The sequence below is a fragment of the Meleagris gallopavo genome, chromosome 2 (genome assembly GCF_905368555.1).
Source record: "Meleagris gallopavo chromosome 2, MGAL_WU_HG_1.1, whole genome shotgun sequence".
NCBI lineage: Eukaryota > Metazoa > Chordata > Aves > Galliformes > Phasianidae > Meleagris > Meleagris gallopavo.
Genome location: NC_139405.1, coordinates 50872549 through 50888858, shown reverse-complemented (window position 1 = coordinate 50888858; position 16310 = coordinate 50872549). Strand labels below are relative to the sequence as shown.

General features: G+C 36.1%; 1 protein-coding gene across 4 annotated transcripts in view; it reads right to left on the bottom strand.

Moving 5' to 3' along the window:
• Positions 1-16310, bottom strand: part of ZDHHC14 (zDHHC palmitoyltransferase 14) — a 112968-nt gene that overhangs the window by 32754 nt on the left and 63904 nt on the right. For all 4 annotated transcript variants that reach the window (XM_085217112.1, XM_085217111.1, XM_085217113.1 and 1 more), the window contains one exon: positions 6912-7070. In XM_085217112.1, coding sequence (XP_085073238.1) covers positions 6912-7070 — 159 coding nt within the window. The remainder of the gene's footprint in view (positions 1-6911; positions 7071-16310) is intronic.

The window sequence follows — 16310 nt, the reverse complement described above, 5'->3', positions numbered from 1 at the left end:
GTAAGTACTATCCTATCGAGTTTTGCTATTTGGCTGCATTTTTAAGAAAATCAGTTGCAACGTCAACTTTTTCCAAGTCAGTCAACTTTGGTAGTGACAGACTAATGTTGTTCTCAAAAAGAAAATGAACATACTTCATTTTGTTAATAAAAGATTTATTAGGAGAACATCCAATCATTGACCTAAGATAGCTCATAGTAATTAAACTATTGTTACATAGCTCACTTCACTGCTACCTCCAGTAATCAATGTTGACTAACGAACAATAAATCCCATTGACAGCATGCACAATAATAGTGACATTTTCAAAGGCTGCAGCAGCTGTTCAGAATGGCTGTTCTCTGGTAGGCAATAGGAGCATACAAGAAAAAGTATGTTATGCATGCTATGCATGTGTATGTGTATATATATTTATATATATATAAATACATATATAAAAATATTAGGAACCACTGCCAGACACAATCATAGAGGAGGAAAGCTCAAACCACCTTACCCATCATTCTTCATCACCTTTTGAAATGTTATCAAACAAGTGTAAATATGTGGTCATATGTGGTTTCTAATGATAGTCTTTTGTACTTTCTCTTAGTAATTTCTCTCTTAATTTTATTCTGTCTTCCGAGACTTACATCATTCGTAGATTTGGGTATTTTGATAACCTCTGCTCTTTCAACCATATGCAGATAAACACAAGCTACAACTTTTCTCCGAAGTATCCTATAATTACCTCTTTTTAAAAGACTTGCCTTATTTCCCAGTGCTTTGGCCTAAGCATGAAAGGAAAAAAAAAAAAAAAAAGAAATCACAAAAACCAAAACCCACCCACCTCTGGCATACATACCATGCTCCCTGATCTTCTAAAGTACATCTGGTATACAGATGGAATAATGGATAAACAAATAATACTTATTATTTGGAAGTATGCTCCATCTATCTCCTCTCAGGTACTCTGAAAAGGTAGCACACCTTCTACAAAAAAGAGCCAAAGCCAATTCTCATATAAAATCATCAAGATTGGAAAAGACCTTCAAGATCATCTAGTCCATCTACCATCAATATTTCACCACTAAACCATGTCCCCTGGTATCGCATCTAAATGTTTCTCGAATACCTCCAGGGATGGTGACTCACATATGTAAACTAGAGAGAAAAAACAAAAACAAAACAACAAAAAAGAAAAAAGCAGTTAGCCTTGTAGTTTCAACTGTTAAAAGTTAAAGAGTCAATTTCCAAGAGATCTAGAGCTAGGCTTTTACTAGTTCAAGCACCCAGATAAAGTGAAAATGTACTCTTTTCACAGTAGCATCTCAAAGCTTTTCTAAACCCAGAAAACGTAAGAAAAGAAATAGGCAAAGGTCAAGAAAGGATGTAAAGGCAAAAGGGGAGATAGTAAGGTAACAAAGGAAGATTGGTACAGAACACAAGCAAAATGAAGTCCTGACATCATGTAAATGCACACTAGTTAGAAAGAACCTGGAAGTCATGGGCAAATGACTGACACAGCATCAGTGTTGCTAAAACCAAACAGACAATGCCACTTCCCACTCTGTTTCTGAAAAAAATAGTGTTTTCCAGCCTGGAAGATGGTGGGGTCTGGAATGAGTACAGGGAAGGGGTGCTCCTAGACCTCACTGGTAATGCTCTTTTTGTCTTGTTTTACATGTGTTAGATTTCATATGCGTTTCAGTCAATAATTCCCTATTGGAAGAAAACAGATTTACAACACTGGTGCTTAATAAGAGAAACTACTTTCTGTAACAGTGATTTTTATCAAAAAAATCTGCTTTTTGGAATACTGCTGGATACATGACACAGTGTATTTTCAAAACAATACATCAATGTAAGGTGGTCAGGATCAGACACAAGACTACATCTATTGCTCAGGTAGAATGCTTAAAAAAAGCAATCATTTAACCAGAAGAGAAGTGTCTATTCACTTCTAATATAGCATATTTTCTGGGTTGGTTTTAAACAGGACCCACTTTTCTTGCTTATCCCAAATGCACTGCTTTGTCTTCCTTAGATGCTCATTCATCCTAACCATCAAAACCACTGAAATACCCTCAATGTCCTAGGCCAACCTGTATTATATTTGATTAGTTTTTAATCAAAGACTTCTTCGTGTGTTCAAGGAGTTTATAAAATGCACTCTTAGCTTCCCAATATTGGATTAAAAATTATAACTATTCATATTTTCACAGAATCACAGAATCGTATGTGTTGAAGGGACCTCTAGAGATCGTCGAGTCCAACCCCCCTGCCAAAGCAGGTTCCCTACACCAGGTCGCACAGGTAGGCGTCCAGGCGAGTCTTGAGTATCTCCAGAGAAGGAGACTCCACAACCTCCCTGGGCAGCCTGTTCCAGTGCTCTGTCACCCTCACTGTAAAGAAGTTCGTGCGCACATTTGTGCGGAACTTCCTATGCTCCAGTTTCTGGCCGTTTCCCCTTGTCCTGTCTCCACACATTGCTGAAAACAGTCTGGCCTCACCACTCTGCCCCCCACACCTTAGATACTTATAGACCAGGATCAGGTCGCCTCTCAGTCTTCTTTTCTCAAGGCTAAACAGACCCAGTTCACTTAGCCTTTCTTCATAGGGAAGATGCTCCAGGCCCTTCACCATCTCTGTGGTCCTTGTATTGATAATTTATTGATAATTTAATTAGTATTGATGTAACATATTCAAATGTCGTTTTTACTGAAGGACCAGTAGTTTTATTATGTTTTGATTTCAAGTAAAACAGCTTGATTTTGTTTCACTGTGCTCTCAAGGATCTTTCTCTTTTCCCTCTCCCCCCAAAGATACTCCCACTGTAATGGCTAGTCACTAAAAGAAACACAAGCTAATGAAGATCTAGAATCAGAATGGCCTTTCATCAACACTCTCAAAAAGCAAAATAGTTTTACAGTTGGATATAAAAGAATTAATACTCTATATTAACTGTGTAATATACAGTTTGAAAAGTCATAAGAAAATAAACTAAGCTCAAAAACTAAAATAATCTTTCAGTTTTCTAGACTCATCAGTATCTTTATGTAACACCCAACCTGTTCACTTGGAAGAACTAGAACTGGAAAAACAAACCCCTGCCAACCTAACAAAATCTTGACACTTGGCCTCATATTTAGGATCTACAGAAAAGCAACATTCCTGTAAGTGAGAAGAATCCTACCCCCTACAAAACCAAAAGCACCTATAGGATTGATGAACATGGCCACGTAGGATCCATCAAGAGCTACGGAAAACAAAGTGTTAACCCTCCAGGGGTTAACTACCAGTATAGGAAGAACTACACTGAAAATTTTTGAGAGCGTGAGAACATTCTGCAGGAAGTATCTGCATGCTTGCCCTCTTCTTCCCTTCTTCCCAGGGGATCCACTCTGGCCATGGCAGGAAACAGGCTGCTGCACCAACTGAAAGGTCTATACAGCTTAGCATGCCATTCTCATGCTCATCATGGTTTAAAAAAAAAAAAAAAAAAAAAAAAAACCCAGAAAAAAACAACCCAACAAACAAAAAGACCCAACAAGCTGCCTTCCTAGTAATGCTAATGAAAACATTTCAAAAATCAAACCATCTTCAAAAATTTGAGCTTTCAATCCTTTGAGTTGAAAGAATCTGACAAGAAAAGCTATCTTTATCCATCAATCACAGAAGAATCACATAAGAACTTATAACACATTTAAAAAAAATAAAAACGGCCAAATTCTCTTTGAGGAATAAAAACAGTGGCCCTCCTTTTCCACCTATGCTGTTTTTTTTGTCTTGGTCTAAGCAAGTTACTTTACTTGATAAGCAGAACTGTGGCAGGTGAATGCAAGGAAGACTTTAGACATTTAATTCACTGTACTAAGTTGATTTACTGCTTGCTAATTATTATTCACTGTTTTCTCTTAGCCCTTCTATACAATATTTAGGTAAATTGTTTGGAAATAGTGAATTGCCTCTTAGTCATCTTTTATTATAGAAATTTATAATTATTCATCAAGAAAGTAGAGATTTAGTGTTGAAATGACTAAATATATATTTTAAAAGTCAATTCAGAGTCAGATCTGACCACTGGCATCATAACATCAATAGTATAGCATCACATCACAATACATTAAAAACCATTCACAAAACTCAACAATAACTAGCCCAAGCTGAGAATTTATGATTGCTGTGGTAATCCCTATCTTTAGCTATTGTGTTTATATGTACATTACTTTAAATTTGTTTACATTTTAAAGCAACATATGGTACACAGAAAGCCCTTGAAGGGCTAACTTCTAGTTGCCATTCACAAAGACAGTTAAAGAAAACAAGACAGAAATACACTCAATATGTTCGTCTGTGGGAAAACATTTCACAAAATTTCTGAAAGCATTCCACAAAGATGCAAAAAACTGCATTTGTATGAAAATCCAGATTCTTCTGGATACTATTATGAAAACACTGTAGAGCTAAAGGAGTTTGAAATTGATACTATATATAGAACACTAATTAGGTAGCTTTGGAAATTCATGCTTTTGTTTAAGTAAGCTACATAGCCATCTATGGAAAAGTCATGAAATGAAAATCAGAAACAAGATCAAAAATTAACATATATACTTAGTATTAACTAAATGTAAGGGGAAAGCAGGAGTAAGTTTTACAAGTACTCAAATATTAAAAATACCATTGAAGATTCCTTACAAGATGAAAAGACCCAACAGAAAATACCAAATGAAAGAGCTTCTCTATCACACTGCATTCGCTAGCCCAGTATCATAACACCTTTAGGCAAAACTACTAAGTGGTTTCTTCTCTATAGTGAGTGCTGATTTGAAGAAAAACTCCATTCTTTTATCCCAAAGTCTCTGTACTTAGTTTATAGGTATGCAGGAAAAGCACAAGGTGAAAAACAATACATTAACCTTATTGGTAAAGTAGGTCACAATCATGAGTTGTTTAAACATCCATGTGTGTGTGAAACATGAATATTTTTGCATTGCTTTAGTTACAGTAAGGAGCTACAGAATAGTGACACAAGAACACTCAAAGCTATTGTACGATTTATTGACTAACCAAAAGCATCACCATATAGACAACACTAACTTGTAGGAGTTAAGTGCATAATATTCTGATTAACTGTACGCTCTTGCACCAACATCTGCCCCTGACATCATGGTCAACAGAATAACTAGGAAGCATTACTTTTGGAGCAGCCATCACAATTCCCATTATAAAGGCTGATGGGGAAAACTGCAGCAAATTCATTCCAACAAATGAATTATTTGAAAACAAGTAACTTTAAATCACAATTGTATATAACAAATCACAATCCTCTCACCTAAAAAAGAAATAGGATACAATTACTGCTTGTACTCTGTTCCTTTTCTAATATATATTCAGACAAATTAACAACTGTTGCTTCAATACAGACATAATCGGAAGACAGAGATTGTTTTTAAGTTCCCTCTCCCATCACTAATTCTTCTCACTGTAGCCTTCACAAATTTAGTGTTAAAAGGACACAATCAGAGTACATACAAACTGTAAATAAATTCTTCGTTGCAGTTTACTTTAAAAAGCCAAAACAGTATTTTTAAATAGGTTTCAAGATGTATCTGTAAGGGTTGCTCTTATTTATGCATTCTCTTGATGAGGATAACAACCCTCACCTTTTATTTACCTTTTCAATATTTACTTTTTTTTATGTAATGATCAGCAACTGCATTTTCACGTTGCCGGATTTGTGACAATAGCATCACAGTGTAACATCCAAGTTATACATTTGATAAGATACTTTCGTGAAGATGAGTCAACTGCAGCATCCTTGCCATATTCAACAGCTTTAACAAGATTTACGCAACCCTAATACGTCAGGAACACTTATTTACCCATGGAACCATCTACAGCTACCAACTAATGGCACAGGGCCAAAAGGCTACACTTCTCACTGTCGTGTAAGCGTGCTCATTATACGAGTATCATCTACATATGAAATTACCATACTTCCAGTGACTGCTTTATATCTAAAAATATCAGTGCTGAATGCTGCAATTACATTTCTCAGCTGGAGACATCTTGCTACATTATTTTCTTGAATGCATAAGATCCAGGCTCAACAGTGTGCTAATCAGCTGCACTGAACTCTAAATGGGATTTAATTAACTATAAAACTACTCGGATCTGATTGGTGAGTTTTTTAGTTTGTTTTAAAATCCAAGCGCATCTTAATCACCTTGCCTGCCCTCCAAACAGAACAGTCACAAAAAAGAAAGATGCTCAGAGGGAAAAAAAAACCAACCCTATCATCACAAAATAACCATAGGCCCTGACATCATCTACTTCCTCTCCAAATAATATTTTTCAGTAATTTCTTACTGATTCTGTCTTCAGAAGTTTCTAGCTTTAAAACTGTTCAAAGGCAGGAGTTACCTACAGTGTGCATTCCCCTGTGTGACCCTAGCTGTTATAACTATGCCTTTCAAAGCTGGTCCGAAATTAACAAGAGAAGCAGCTCCTTGGCTGCAGTTTAGTTTGGGAAAGAAAACAATGCTGAGACTCCTTTAAAGATCTGGAAATTTCATCGCAGATACCACGTGGTCTCACTTGGTTTGGGTGCTTCTTTGTTTAGCAGAGCAAGATAGGAAAGGAACACGCATAAGGATAGGAAAGGAACACGCATAAGAGAGGTCTCTCTTTTCTATCTTAGCAACAACTTATGCATTAGGTCAAATCTACTCATCTTCTGCCTTCTAAAATTCTTAACGTTTAACAGAGTTTGTAGGAAAAAGAATGAACACAGCAAGTGTTCTCATGAGTAACCCTGTCACTAACTCTGATCATATCTTTTCTCTCTGATTTCTGAAGCATTCATAACATACAAGTTACCAAGCTGAACATATACCATATATATATATATATATTTATTTTTTACTCACCTACGCAGTTATCACAAAGGCTGCAATGTGAGGCACGAGGTGGGCGGAAAATCTTGCAAGTAAAACAGTATTTTAGTTTCACTGTCTGTCCATTGATGATCACTTCTTTTGTTCTGGGAGGGGGGCGATATCCTCCTGAACTGGAGCCATTTGCAATATCTAAACAGGGAAACACAATACATTATGTTCTGCACATGAGCTATGCTGCGTGAACTCAGCCATTCTTGATGGCAACCTATAGGTACAAGTTTGTATTGACTTCATATTAATATACTTGAACTGGCTTCTACCCTTCTCATTCTCCTAGAATAAGTGCTCTTAGAGATAGCAAGAAATATAATTACAAATAACATCCACAACCAACTAATTTCAATTAAAAAAAAAAAAAAACCCACGACAAAACAATGCCCAAAATAAAGTTTCAGACATCTACCTTAATCCCCCAAATCTTACAATCTCATACCCCTGAGCAGTTTGTGGAAAAAACATTACAAACAACGACGGCTAGTTGCATGGTATGATGAAAACATAAACAAATGTTTCCAACAGAGTTTATTCAGTTCGACCTTGAAAGAGAAGTTTGATCTAAGGAAGATGTTCATCTCTGAACATGAAAGCAGACTGACCATCAACTCATTTAAAAAAGGAAGAGAAAACATTTCAGATGACAATTTCAAAAGCCTCCATCTGGACAAGCTGTCTTAGGAAATTCCTTAATTTTTTATTTTCTTTTTGAACACCATAATAACAAGAAGTTTGTAGAACTTCTACAGCACTTGTCAAGAGAAACTAAGAAAAGCTACCTTTTAAACAGGAAATCACTTAAAATAAAAGAAGCTAACATTTTAGTCTGGAAAACGGAAATAACAGAGGGTGTAGGCTCAATCTAGTATAGAATCTACATGTTTACTTCAGCAGCACTATCATTAGAGCTTGGCATATAGTACAAGTAAAATCAGTTATGATGAGACCTCTTAAAGACTATGATATAATGGATCTTGCTTTTTTGAAGTTTTAAGTCTAACAGTCAGTGTTACTTTTACAAATCTTGAAGTTTGTATTTTGCATAAAATCGTTTCCAGCAATTGCATTTGGAAAAAGCAGTGGGGTTTGGACTTCTTGTTTGTTTGATCTATGGACATCAGCAACCATCAGCTGCTAAAGGACTGATTACACTACATCACTGAAGTTCAATTTCATCCTTCAAATTCTCCCAGACTGAGCTATACTCAAAAAGGTGAACACGTACAAGCAGTACCTTTTTGTCAGTTTACCTGTTCTTCTGAAATCACAATCAAATCAGACCACAGAAGTGACAAAGAATATATTTTTTTTATTAATGTCAGAGACACAGAACAGGAAAATCAATAGGGAAATGAAATCAATTTTTTCCCCCCCCATACATGAATGCAACTGCATTTTGAAGTCAGGGTCACCTTCACAACTATGTTTAAGTTATTCCTATCACTCTACTGCTAGGCAAGCATGGCTGGATAACTACAAGATCCACGAGTTTTGTTTGAGGTAAAATTATTACAAATATGACTACAAGTGCCATTTTTGTGAAGTCTGCAGGGATATCTGCACAGTCTACAATCTACACATTGTGAGTCTGGGGGGAGGTGGGAACCAGAATGCTTCCTACTTAGAAAGGCATTCAAATTAGTGTCATTGAAGACCTGATAGTAAAGGTGCAATAACAGAATTAACCAATCTAGTTTAGGAAGTTCTCATGTGCAACCTCCTCACTCACTCCATAAGCATGCCTCAGTATCTATGGAACACCACTGCAAACTTGAGCACTGAAACAAGTTGGCCTCTGAGTCTCCTGGGAAAGGAAGTGGAAGAAGGGGTGCAATAGATGCAAATAAGGGAATCAGAATATGAGGCCCTTAAGCATCCCATATGGGAAAGAAGTGGTGAGCACTAAAGAAACAGTTGCTCAGAAGCAGACTGTTAGACTCTGTCAGATGCTTGGTTGTATTGAATTGCAACCAGACCCTGCACTGTTCCTGGAATGCTCAGCCAAGTCCTATGACCATGGAAGCAGAGGTTACTGTGTAGCTCCCATACCAATCAATAATACTGATTTTGACCTCAAGGCCAGTAGTACTTACCACCGTATTTACGACTAAACAAGTACTGCACATAAGTTACTAGTATATGTATTTACATGCTGAAGCATAACTACACAATAAAAGTTGCTGAAGATGTGATATAGACATTATCTTAAGTTTCATAACTATTTTTATGTTTATGCTACTTAAAAGAAACTTACTACTTAAACGATGGATTTTGAAGCATTCTAGCAGGTACAAGAGTTGATGAGGTCAAAAGGAACGACTTAATTTCTCTATTTTTACATGCTTTATTTTTCAGAACTAAGCTGAAAATACGCTTTTCTGAGGGCGGAGCACAACTGTGCTTACGCCGTCCAACAGTTAACAGAGATATGGCCAATTCCTAGATCCAAACAGGAAAGAGTTTCTTACAATTCTGGGGCCAATTCTCATACACACAGTGGTTTTTCTCCCTTTATATTACAATTAGTAAGTACAGGAAAACAGTGAAATAACATCTTACTAGCACCGATCCACATAATGCAATACAGTACTATTAGGAAAGAAAATTTAGGGGAGAGAACAGTACAAAATTGTGGTTATTAAAATCCTCTATTGCTGATTTTAGTTGCTATCGTTGAAAAAGGCAAATATGCTTCAACAGATTATACTTTCAGTATATACTTTCAGACATAATCACCAGCAGGCCTGTAATACTCTTAGTCTTTATATAAGTTCATAGACCTTACAAAACACAGCGTTATATCCATTTTTGACCTAAGAGTAAAGAAAGACTATTAAGTTCTGAACACAAATGTAGGTCATTGGCCCCAATTAACTCTTCATTCAAACATATTTATGACTACTAGTTCATTAATAAACCAGTGATTTCCATTTCATATTTATAGTTATGTAATTGTAGCTTTCAACACAGCTTAGAAATGCCAGTGCACTGAATTTAATAACACTAACATTTAAAAGCTTCTCCTCATAGAAAGTCCTAGGTATTCAATGTGTACAACCATCGAAAGAAAATGACTTTCAAATCACAATCAAAATCATTTAGAAAAAGATGTTTTTTCCTTAATGAAATATTTATTCATAGAAAATGCACAGCAATTGAAAGAAAAAAACAAACACAAAAAACATTATTTCCTAAGTTCACGAAGTGCCCTGTTTTGTCGTCTTATTTTAACATGCTTTAGCAGAATCTCAAAGGCAACTTTCCTTGCCTCTGGTGCAAAAGGGGGACTACTGGCCATCCTGTTCCATTTACAAGACTGTTTTTTCTAAGAAGATTTCCTTCCAAACCAGTGCAGTGAAGTTCAAGTTCACAGGCACAGACAATCCCAGCGCTCTAACTGAAGAAAATGTATCTCAAAATCCATGGGCAAAAGCTGATGCAAACTAAATAAAATGAAAACTGTCTTGCTGATTTGCAACAGAGTCAGAATTTCATCCACAATCTTTAATTGAATAATTAAATCTGATCTTAGTCATTCTGTTTATTAGCTTTTTTTTTTTTTTTTTCTGGGAGCTGTCAAGAGAGTAAAACCAAAAGTGCTGGATTTAATCAAAATTACTTAATCTTGAATGTGCTAAACATGCCTTGTACTGGCTTTGTCCTGGTCTCACTAATTTTTGGACTGTAGTTAGCTTCAATTGGACTGCTCATACTTTAAATATGCCAATCTTTAAATATATGCAGTTTCTTTAAGGCATAATAAGATTAACCTTTACAGAACTACCCTCCCCAAATAAATCTGTTTGACATTGCTTTTCTACATTTTTCTTTTCCAATCCATTAATAATAGAGTAAGGCAAGCTATTTTATAAAATAAGCATAGAATTCTCCCAGTAATGGAGTTGCCACCAATCTTTTTCCGGTACTCTGCTGTGACAGATTCTACAACTTCTCTATTGCAGCATTAAGTGTTCATGCACTAGACAGGGCTCCAGCATTTTTATTTTAGAAAAAAACTAAACAAAAGCCACCAAAGATACAATCCATATCCTTGTAGGACCAAGGTATCTGACTTGCTTCAAGAAAACTTGCTTCACATATTTAATGGAGAAACAGCACAGTCTCTTTCTAATACAATAAAATATTCCACTTTGCTCAAATTATTCCATTCATTATTAATTGGGGGTGATGTTTAGATGAGACAAAGCCTGGAATTTTGCATACATATCACCAGGATCCTTCCACTCAAGCATTTGCCTTTTTGGTCAACCTTCCTACAATACTAGGAACAAACCCCCTCTAGAAGATCTCTCCATATCATCATTACACAAACTTATCAAGACCATATCTTGCAAGGTTTGCCATTGTGATGCAATTTCCACCTTCAAACAATATGATTAGCAAAATTAATAACTATGAGTACTTCTTACGTTTCCTGCTGAGAGAAACAGATAATGCAATGAAAAATCTTCATATATGACCTATAACATCTAAAGAACAATAACAAAAACCCTGTAAGAATATAAGCTTCCTCTAAGAAAAGCATTCTCAGTGTTTAAATACATAAAGTTAAGCTATATACTTAACAATAGGGGGATACAAGAAGAAAAGTTTTTTTTCAATTTATTATTATTATTTTTTTAAGTGATAAGAACTTAAGTAACATTTCTCTGTTTCCAAACAGTAATTTCAGGGACAAACAATACTGGGAACCTGGCTTGGACAACCAGTAGCAGCTAACTGCATTCCACACATAACTCTTTATCTGAAAGCTGACAAGAAATACTGACCAAGTATTGCTCATGCTTTAGAGAAAAGTGTTACTGCCTTGATTTTGGAAAATGTTGCACACTATTTTCTTAAGAGTAGAACTGCATCACCATCCTTAAGTCTAGTGTTTTGTGTGAAATGTAACCTCACTTCCAGAAACAGATGTAATTGTCAGTAATTTGTTGAAAGGAAGAAGCATAACGAACAAGAGCTTACTGAAAGACTTAGCTGGCACACAAAAACATAGTTCTACTAGATTTTAAGAATATTGTTTAAAGCATGCAATACCAGGTATGATAATCAATCTCATAATCCCACCTTTGGAGAGAAAGACAAGCATACCCAAGTTGCATCTGTGAGCGGTATTTCTTAATACCATTGAGCAATTCCATGAAACACCTATGTTGCACTGGCCACAGAGATTTAACTTCATAGACTCTAAGGAAATCAGACTGTATATTTCAAAACAAACAAGAGAAGAGCTGTGAAAAAGTTGTAATGTAGTCTCAAGCATCAACAAACACTAACAAAGCATCAACAAACAGCCAAAACAAACAACTCTCAGAGATGTTACGCTGATATAGCTAACATATTGAGCCTGGGCTTTTTGAAGGGGCAAGAAACAAAGTGAGCAGAAACTGTGAATTACTTGTAGAGGATAAACTGTGAGAAAACACATAGGTTAAAGACAGTTAGTCTGAAGAAAAATCCAAAGCATTTGCATGTTATAGAAGGGCCTTTTAAGTCTGGAAGGCCCTGTTTTTTTATTATTTACCTCACCCATTCAACACAAAGATAATTATTGTAGAAGAATTGTTAAGTCTCACTTGAATCAAATGCATAAGTGATTTCTCATCTGTAAAAATTCTGCTGAGTTTGGTTGTTCTTTTCCACCTTCAGATTTACAAGTATATTGTCCTACAAACGTCTTCCAGTTTTTGAAGAGTACCCTATGCTAAGTGAGCTACAAGAGACGAAAATCCTAACTGCAAAAAAGTTTCAAAATTCCAAGTGACAAAGACTACAGAAATTCAGTGTTGACAATGCAACGTCACTGATACAGGACTAAATAAGCCTGGTTATTTTTACTATAAATAGCCTGCAAAACAGTCTTTCAAAAAGTCAGAACTACTGTCGACATTATAACGGGAAAGAATTTCAATACTCAAATGTAGTTAAAAGCAAGGAAAGGAAACGTGATGTGCTTATGCTATTCTAATGCACTATGCTTTTTTTTATATGAAAACTTACAAAATCCTGCTGTCTACCTTTTAAAAAGAAATAGGAGAAATTGAACAGATTAGAATTGGAAAAGAAGATCAAACATATGGAAATGTTCAATTCCAGAGAAGGATACACAGATAAGGCATTACCAGGCTTAAGAAGAGATGACTGATAGAAAGTGTAACTTTAAAAGATAGAAAAGGCATGGGAACAACTGTTCAACGTCAGGAAAGGAATCACTTTTTGTCAAATTAAATAATTAGGCAGCACTTAAAAAGGAGCAGCAGTTCTTTCTGTCTAACTTGCAAACTCAAAACATACAGCAGTGTTCAAAGTTTCATCAGCTTCAGTAAAAATAAGACATTAAAAAACCTTTATAAAAATTATGCATAGCCTTTAACTTGGAAGTCCCTAAGCTGTAGGTTATGGGAAGCAATAAGGGTACAGCAGGGCATTTGTATTCCTTCTGTGCACATCCACTGCTGGTCACTACCAAGGATTAGACGTCAGGATAGATGGACTACTGATCTGATCATGTAAGGCTGCTCCTGGTTTTCATGCTCCCTTAGAAACAACAGCCCATCTCAACGTTGGATGTTGTGCCCAAGTAAGTTAGAGTGCTTCTTAAAATTGTGCTAACGCTTTTTAAACTTTAAATGTACTGTTGTTACTGTAGGCAGCTAATATGCTTTACAGTAGTTTTGCCTTCACATTAAGTTCACATAGAAGCCTTTTCATTGAATAAAATAAATCAACATTTTTATAGTGAATTTCTGAAACTATTAAAGTTGTCAGCAACACAGGAAACAGTTTAGGATGGGTAGATGCCATCTAGACTAGAGGAAACAGAATCCTCAGAGTTGGAAGTGACCTTTAAAGGTCATCCAGTCCAGCTCCCCTGCAATGAACAGGGACATCACAGCTACATCAGGTTGTCCAGGGTTTTATCCAGTCATGCCTTGAGAGTCTCTAGAGACGGGGCATCCACCACCTCTCTGGGCAACCTGTTCCAGTGCCTCATCACCCTCACTGTAAAAGTTTTCTTTACATCTAACCTGAATCTACCCTCTTTAAGCTTGAAGCTATTTCTCCTGATCTATCACCATAGATCTTGGTAAAGAGTCTGTCCCCTTCCTTTCTGTAGTTCCCCTTTATATATTGAAAGGCCGCTATCAGACCATCTAGAGCTTTCTCTTCTCCAGGCTGAACAGCCCCAACTCTCTCAGCCTTTCAAATGCTGAGAATGCTTTCCCTCACTGCCCTTGAGAATAAAGGAAGGTAATGAATTAAACCTTAATAATCATCTGGGAAACAATTCCAGTCCTATGCCTGAGGGAACTACATAAATAGAAACCAGTAAAAAATATGTGAATGAAGCCCAAAGGAATCGAAAGCTATTGATAGCTAGAAGTAAGCACTATATAGTAAGGATCCAAATTTAAATCAAATCCTGAAGCAATGGAGAACTCCAGGAATCTTCTGAGTTTGAAGAATGTCTGGAGCAGAAGCCAGTGGCTGTTTTATTTGTCTGTGGGTCAGAAAACCTAAAGTCCTGTTTGTACAGCATCTGAATAGAAAACCCTGGACATGACCACCACCTTCCCACAACTGAAACAGAGAAATACCAACAAGCAAAAGAACTTCTTGGAACAACCCAAGAAGTTGTGACTTGGTGACTTGTTTCTGTGTCAAGGCCCCCATAACAAGAAGCAAACTGTTAGAGCGCTGCCGTCTGCCTTTTCTGTCTAGGTTTTTATTATTCATGGAAAATTTATCTTCTCCTTATGGATTCTTTTTGCATCTTTATAAGCTTTCCGAAGCTTATACAAACAGGATTATGAAAATAACGCATCTAAGCCATTTTTCATGCCAACTAGAAAGCAATCAAAATACTTCATCCTTTAAATAGGGACCATAACATATCCAGATAATATTCTTAGCCTATTTGTATTTCTGCCACACTACAGAATAAATAATTATACTGCACATCATAAAATCTCTTAAGTGACTATTACACCAAAGCCCATTCAAAAATCATAGATACAAATAAGAACTGCATATATGGATACTGGTTATAAACCCCAAAGTATTCGTTTGCTGTGATTAAATCGGGGAAATCCCTTAACAAAAGCATATTTAAAACATGGTCTACAAAATGCCATGCATTTCACAAAGTGGCTGTATATAGTCCTGAAAAATACCCGTCACAGCAAGATAGCTAAATCCTAATAGCTACACTTCAACAACTGGTTTGCAATCTCTTTTTGCAGACCACCACCATTATCTTTATATGCAATTACTGAAAAGGTGCATTTCCATTAAAAAGCTAAGTTGCTTTACATAAAAAGAACAGATTATAGGAGTTTTTGTTCTGAAATTTCCCCCCTCTCAACTGCACCATCATTATTATTTCCAACAGATAATCAGCTAGTAAATTCCAGCAGCACCTTCATTAATGAATTTTAATTTCAGTTTCCTTAATGGTCTCAAGAAATTCGAAGAAAGACAAATGAAAAAGTCCTACGGAGATGGCAGGTAACATAGGACAGCACCTAAATATTTCTATTCTTTCCAGCCCTTTTTACCCTCCTCTCTATTCCTCTCAAATGCAAGTGTAAAAGTTTCCCATTCTTCAGGAAGATTTTATTACTTCTGAAACAGCTTAAGAAATTATAGGTAATATTTTTCTATAGTTAAACTGTCAGCCATCAGTGTAGATGGTCCAACTTCAAAGGACCAGACCTGACTTTCTCTTCTAAACTGAGGACCGCTTGCTTTTATACAGCACACTTGTTTTTCAGCAGGGGAAGCAATGATATGGTTATTCTTTCTTTAATCAGAATTAAGATGGTTTCCCTCATCTAATGCATTTTTCATCACATACAGCTCCTTACAAGGATCTCACATTATAGTAGGACTAAATTACTTTCAGTACTTTTCATCAAAGAAGAAACAAAACAAAACTGAAGACCAGCAGTAAGAAGTGCCATGACCTGATTGCAGATGGCTTCTAACCAACCCTGAGGTCCTATTTTTAGCCAAGAAATATATTTAAAGAAATGTAGACATTTGTGGAGAGCCTTCAGATATTCTACCCCTCAACACTTCATCATTCACTTAATCAGGGATTATGGAAAGAAAAATTAATAAAATTGCATTTTCTCTCTGAAGCTTTATTGCCTTTGCTTTATTAGTTTGGGAAATAATAGCGTTAACGAAAATACAAGGTTGCTCCTTCTTTTTAAAAACGTTCTACCTTAGAGTCAATACAGTAGTAATTTTCCATTTTGCTGTATAAACACAGACTCTTGCAAATTATTCTAGATTTGTTAATACAACAAATGAAAGAACTGTTGGTCAACAGTTGGTCAACTTCCCTTC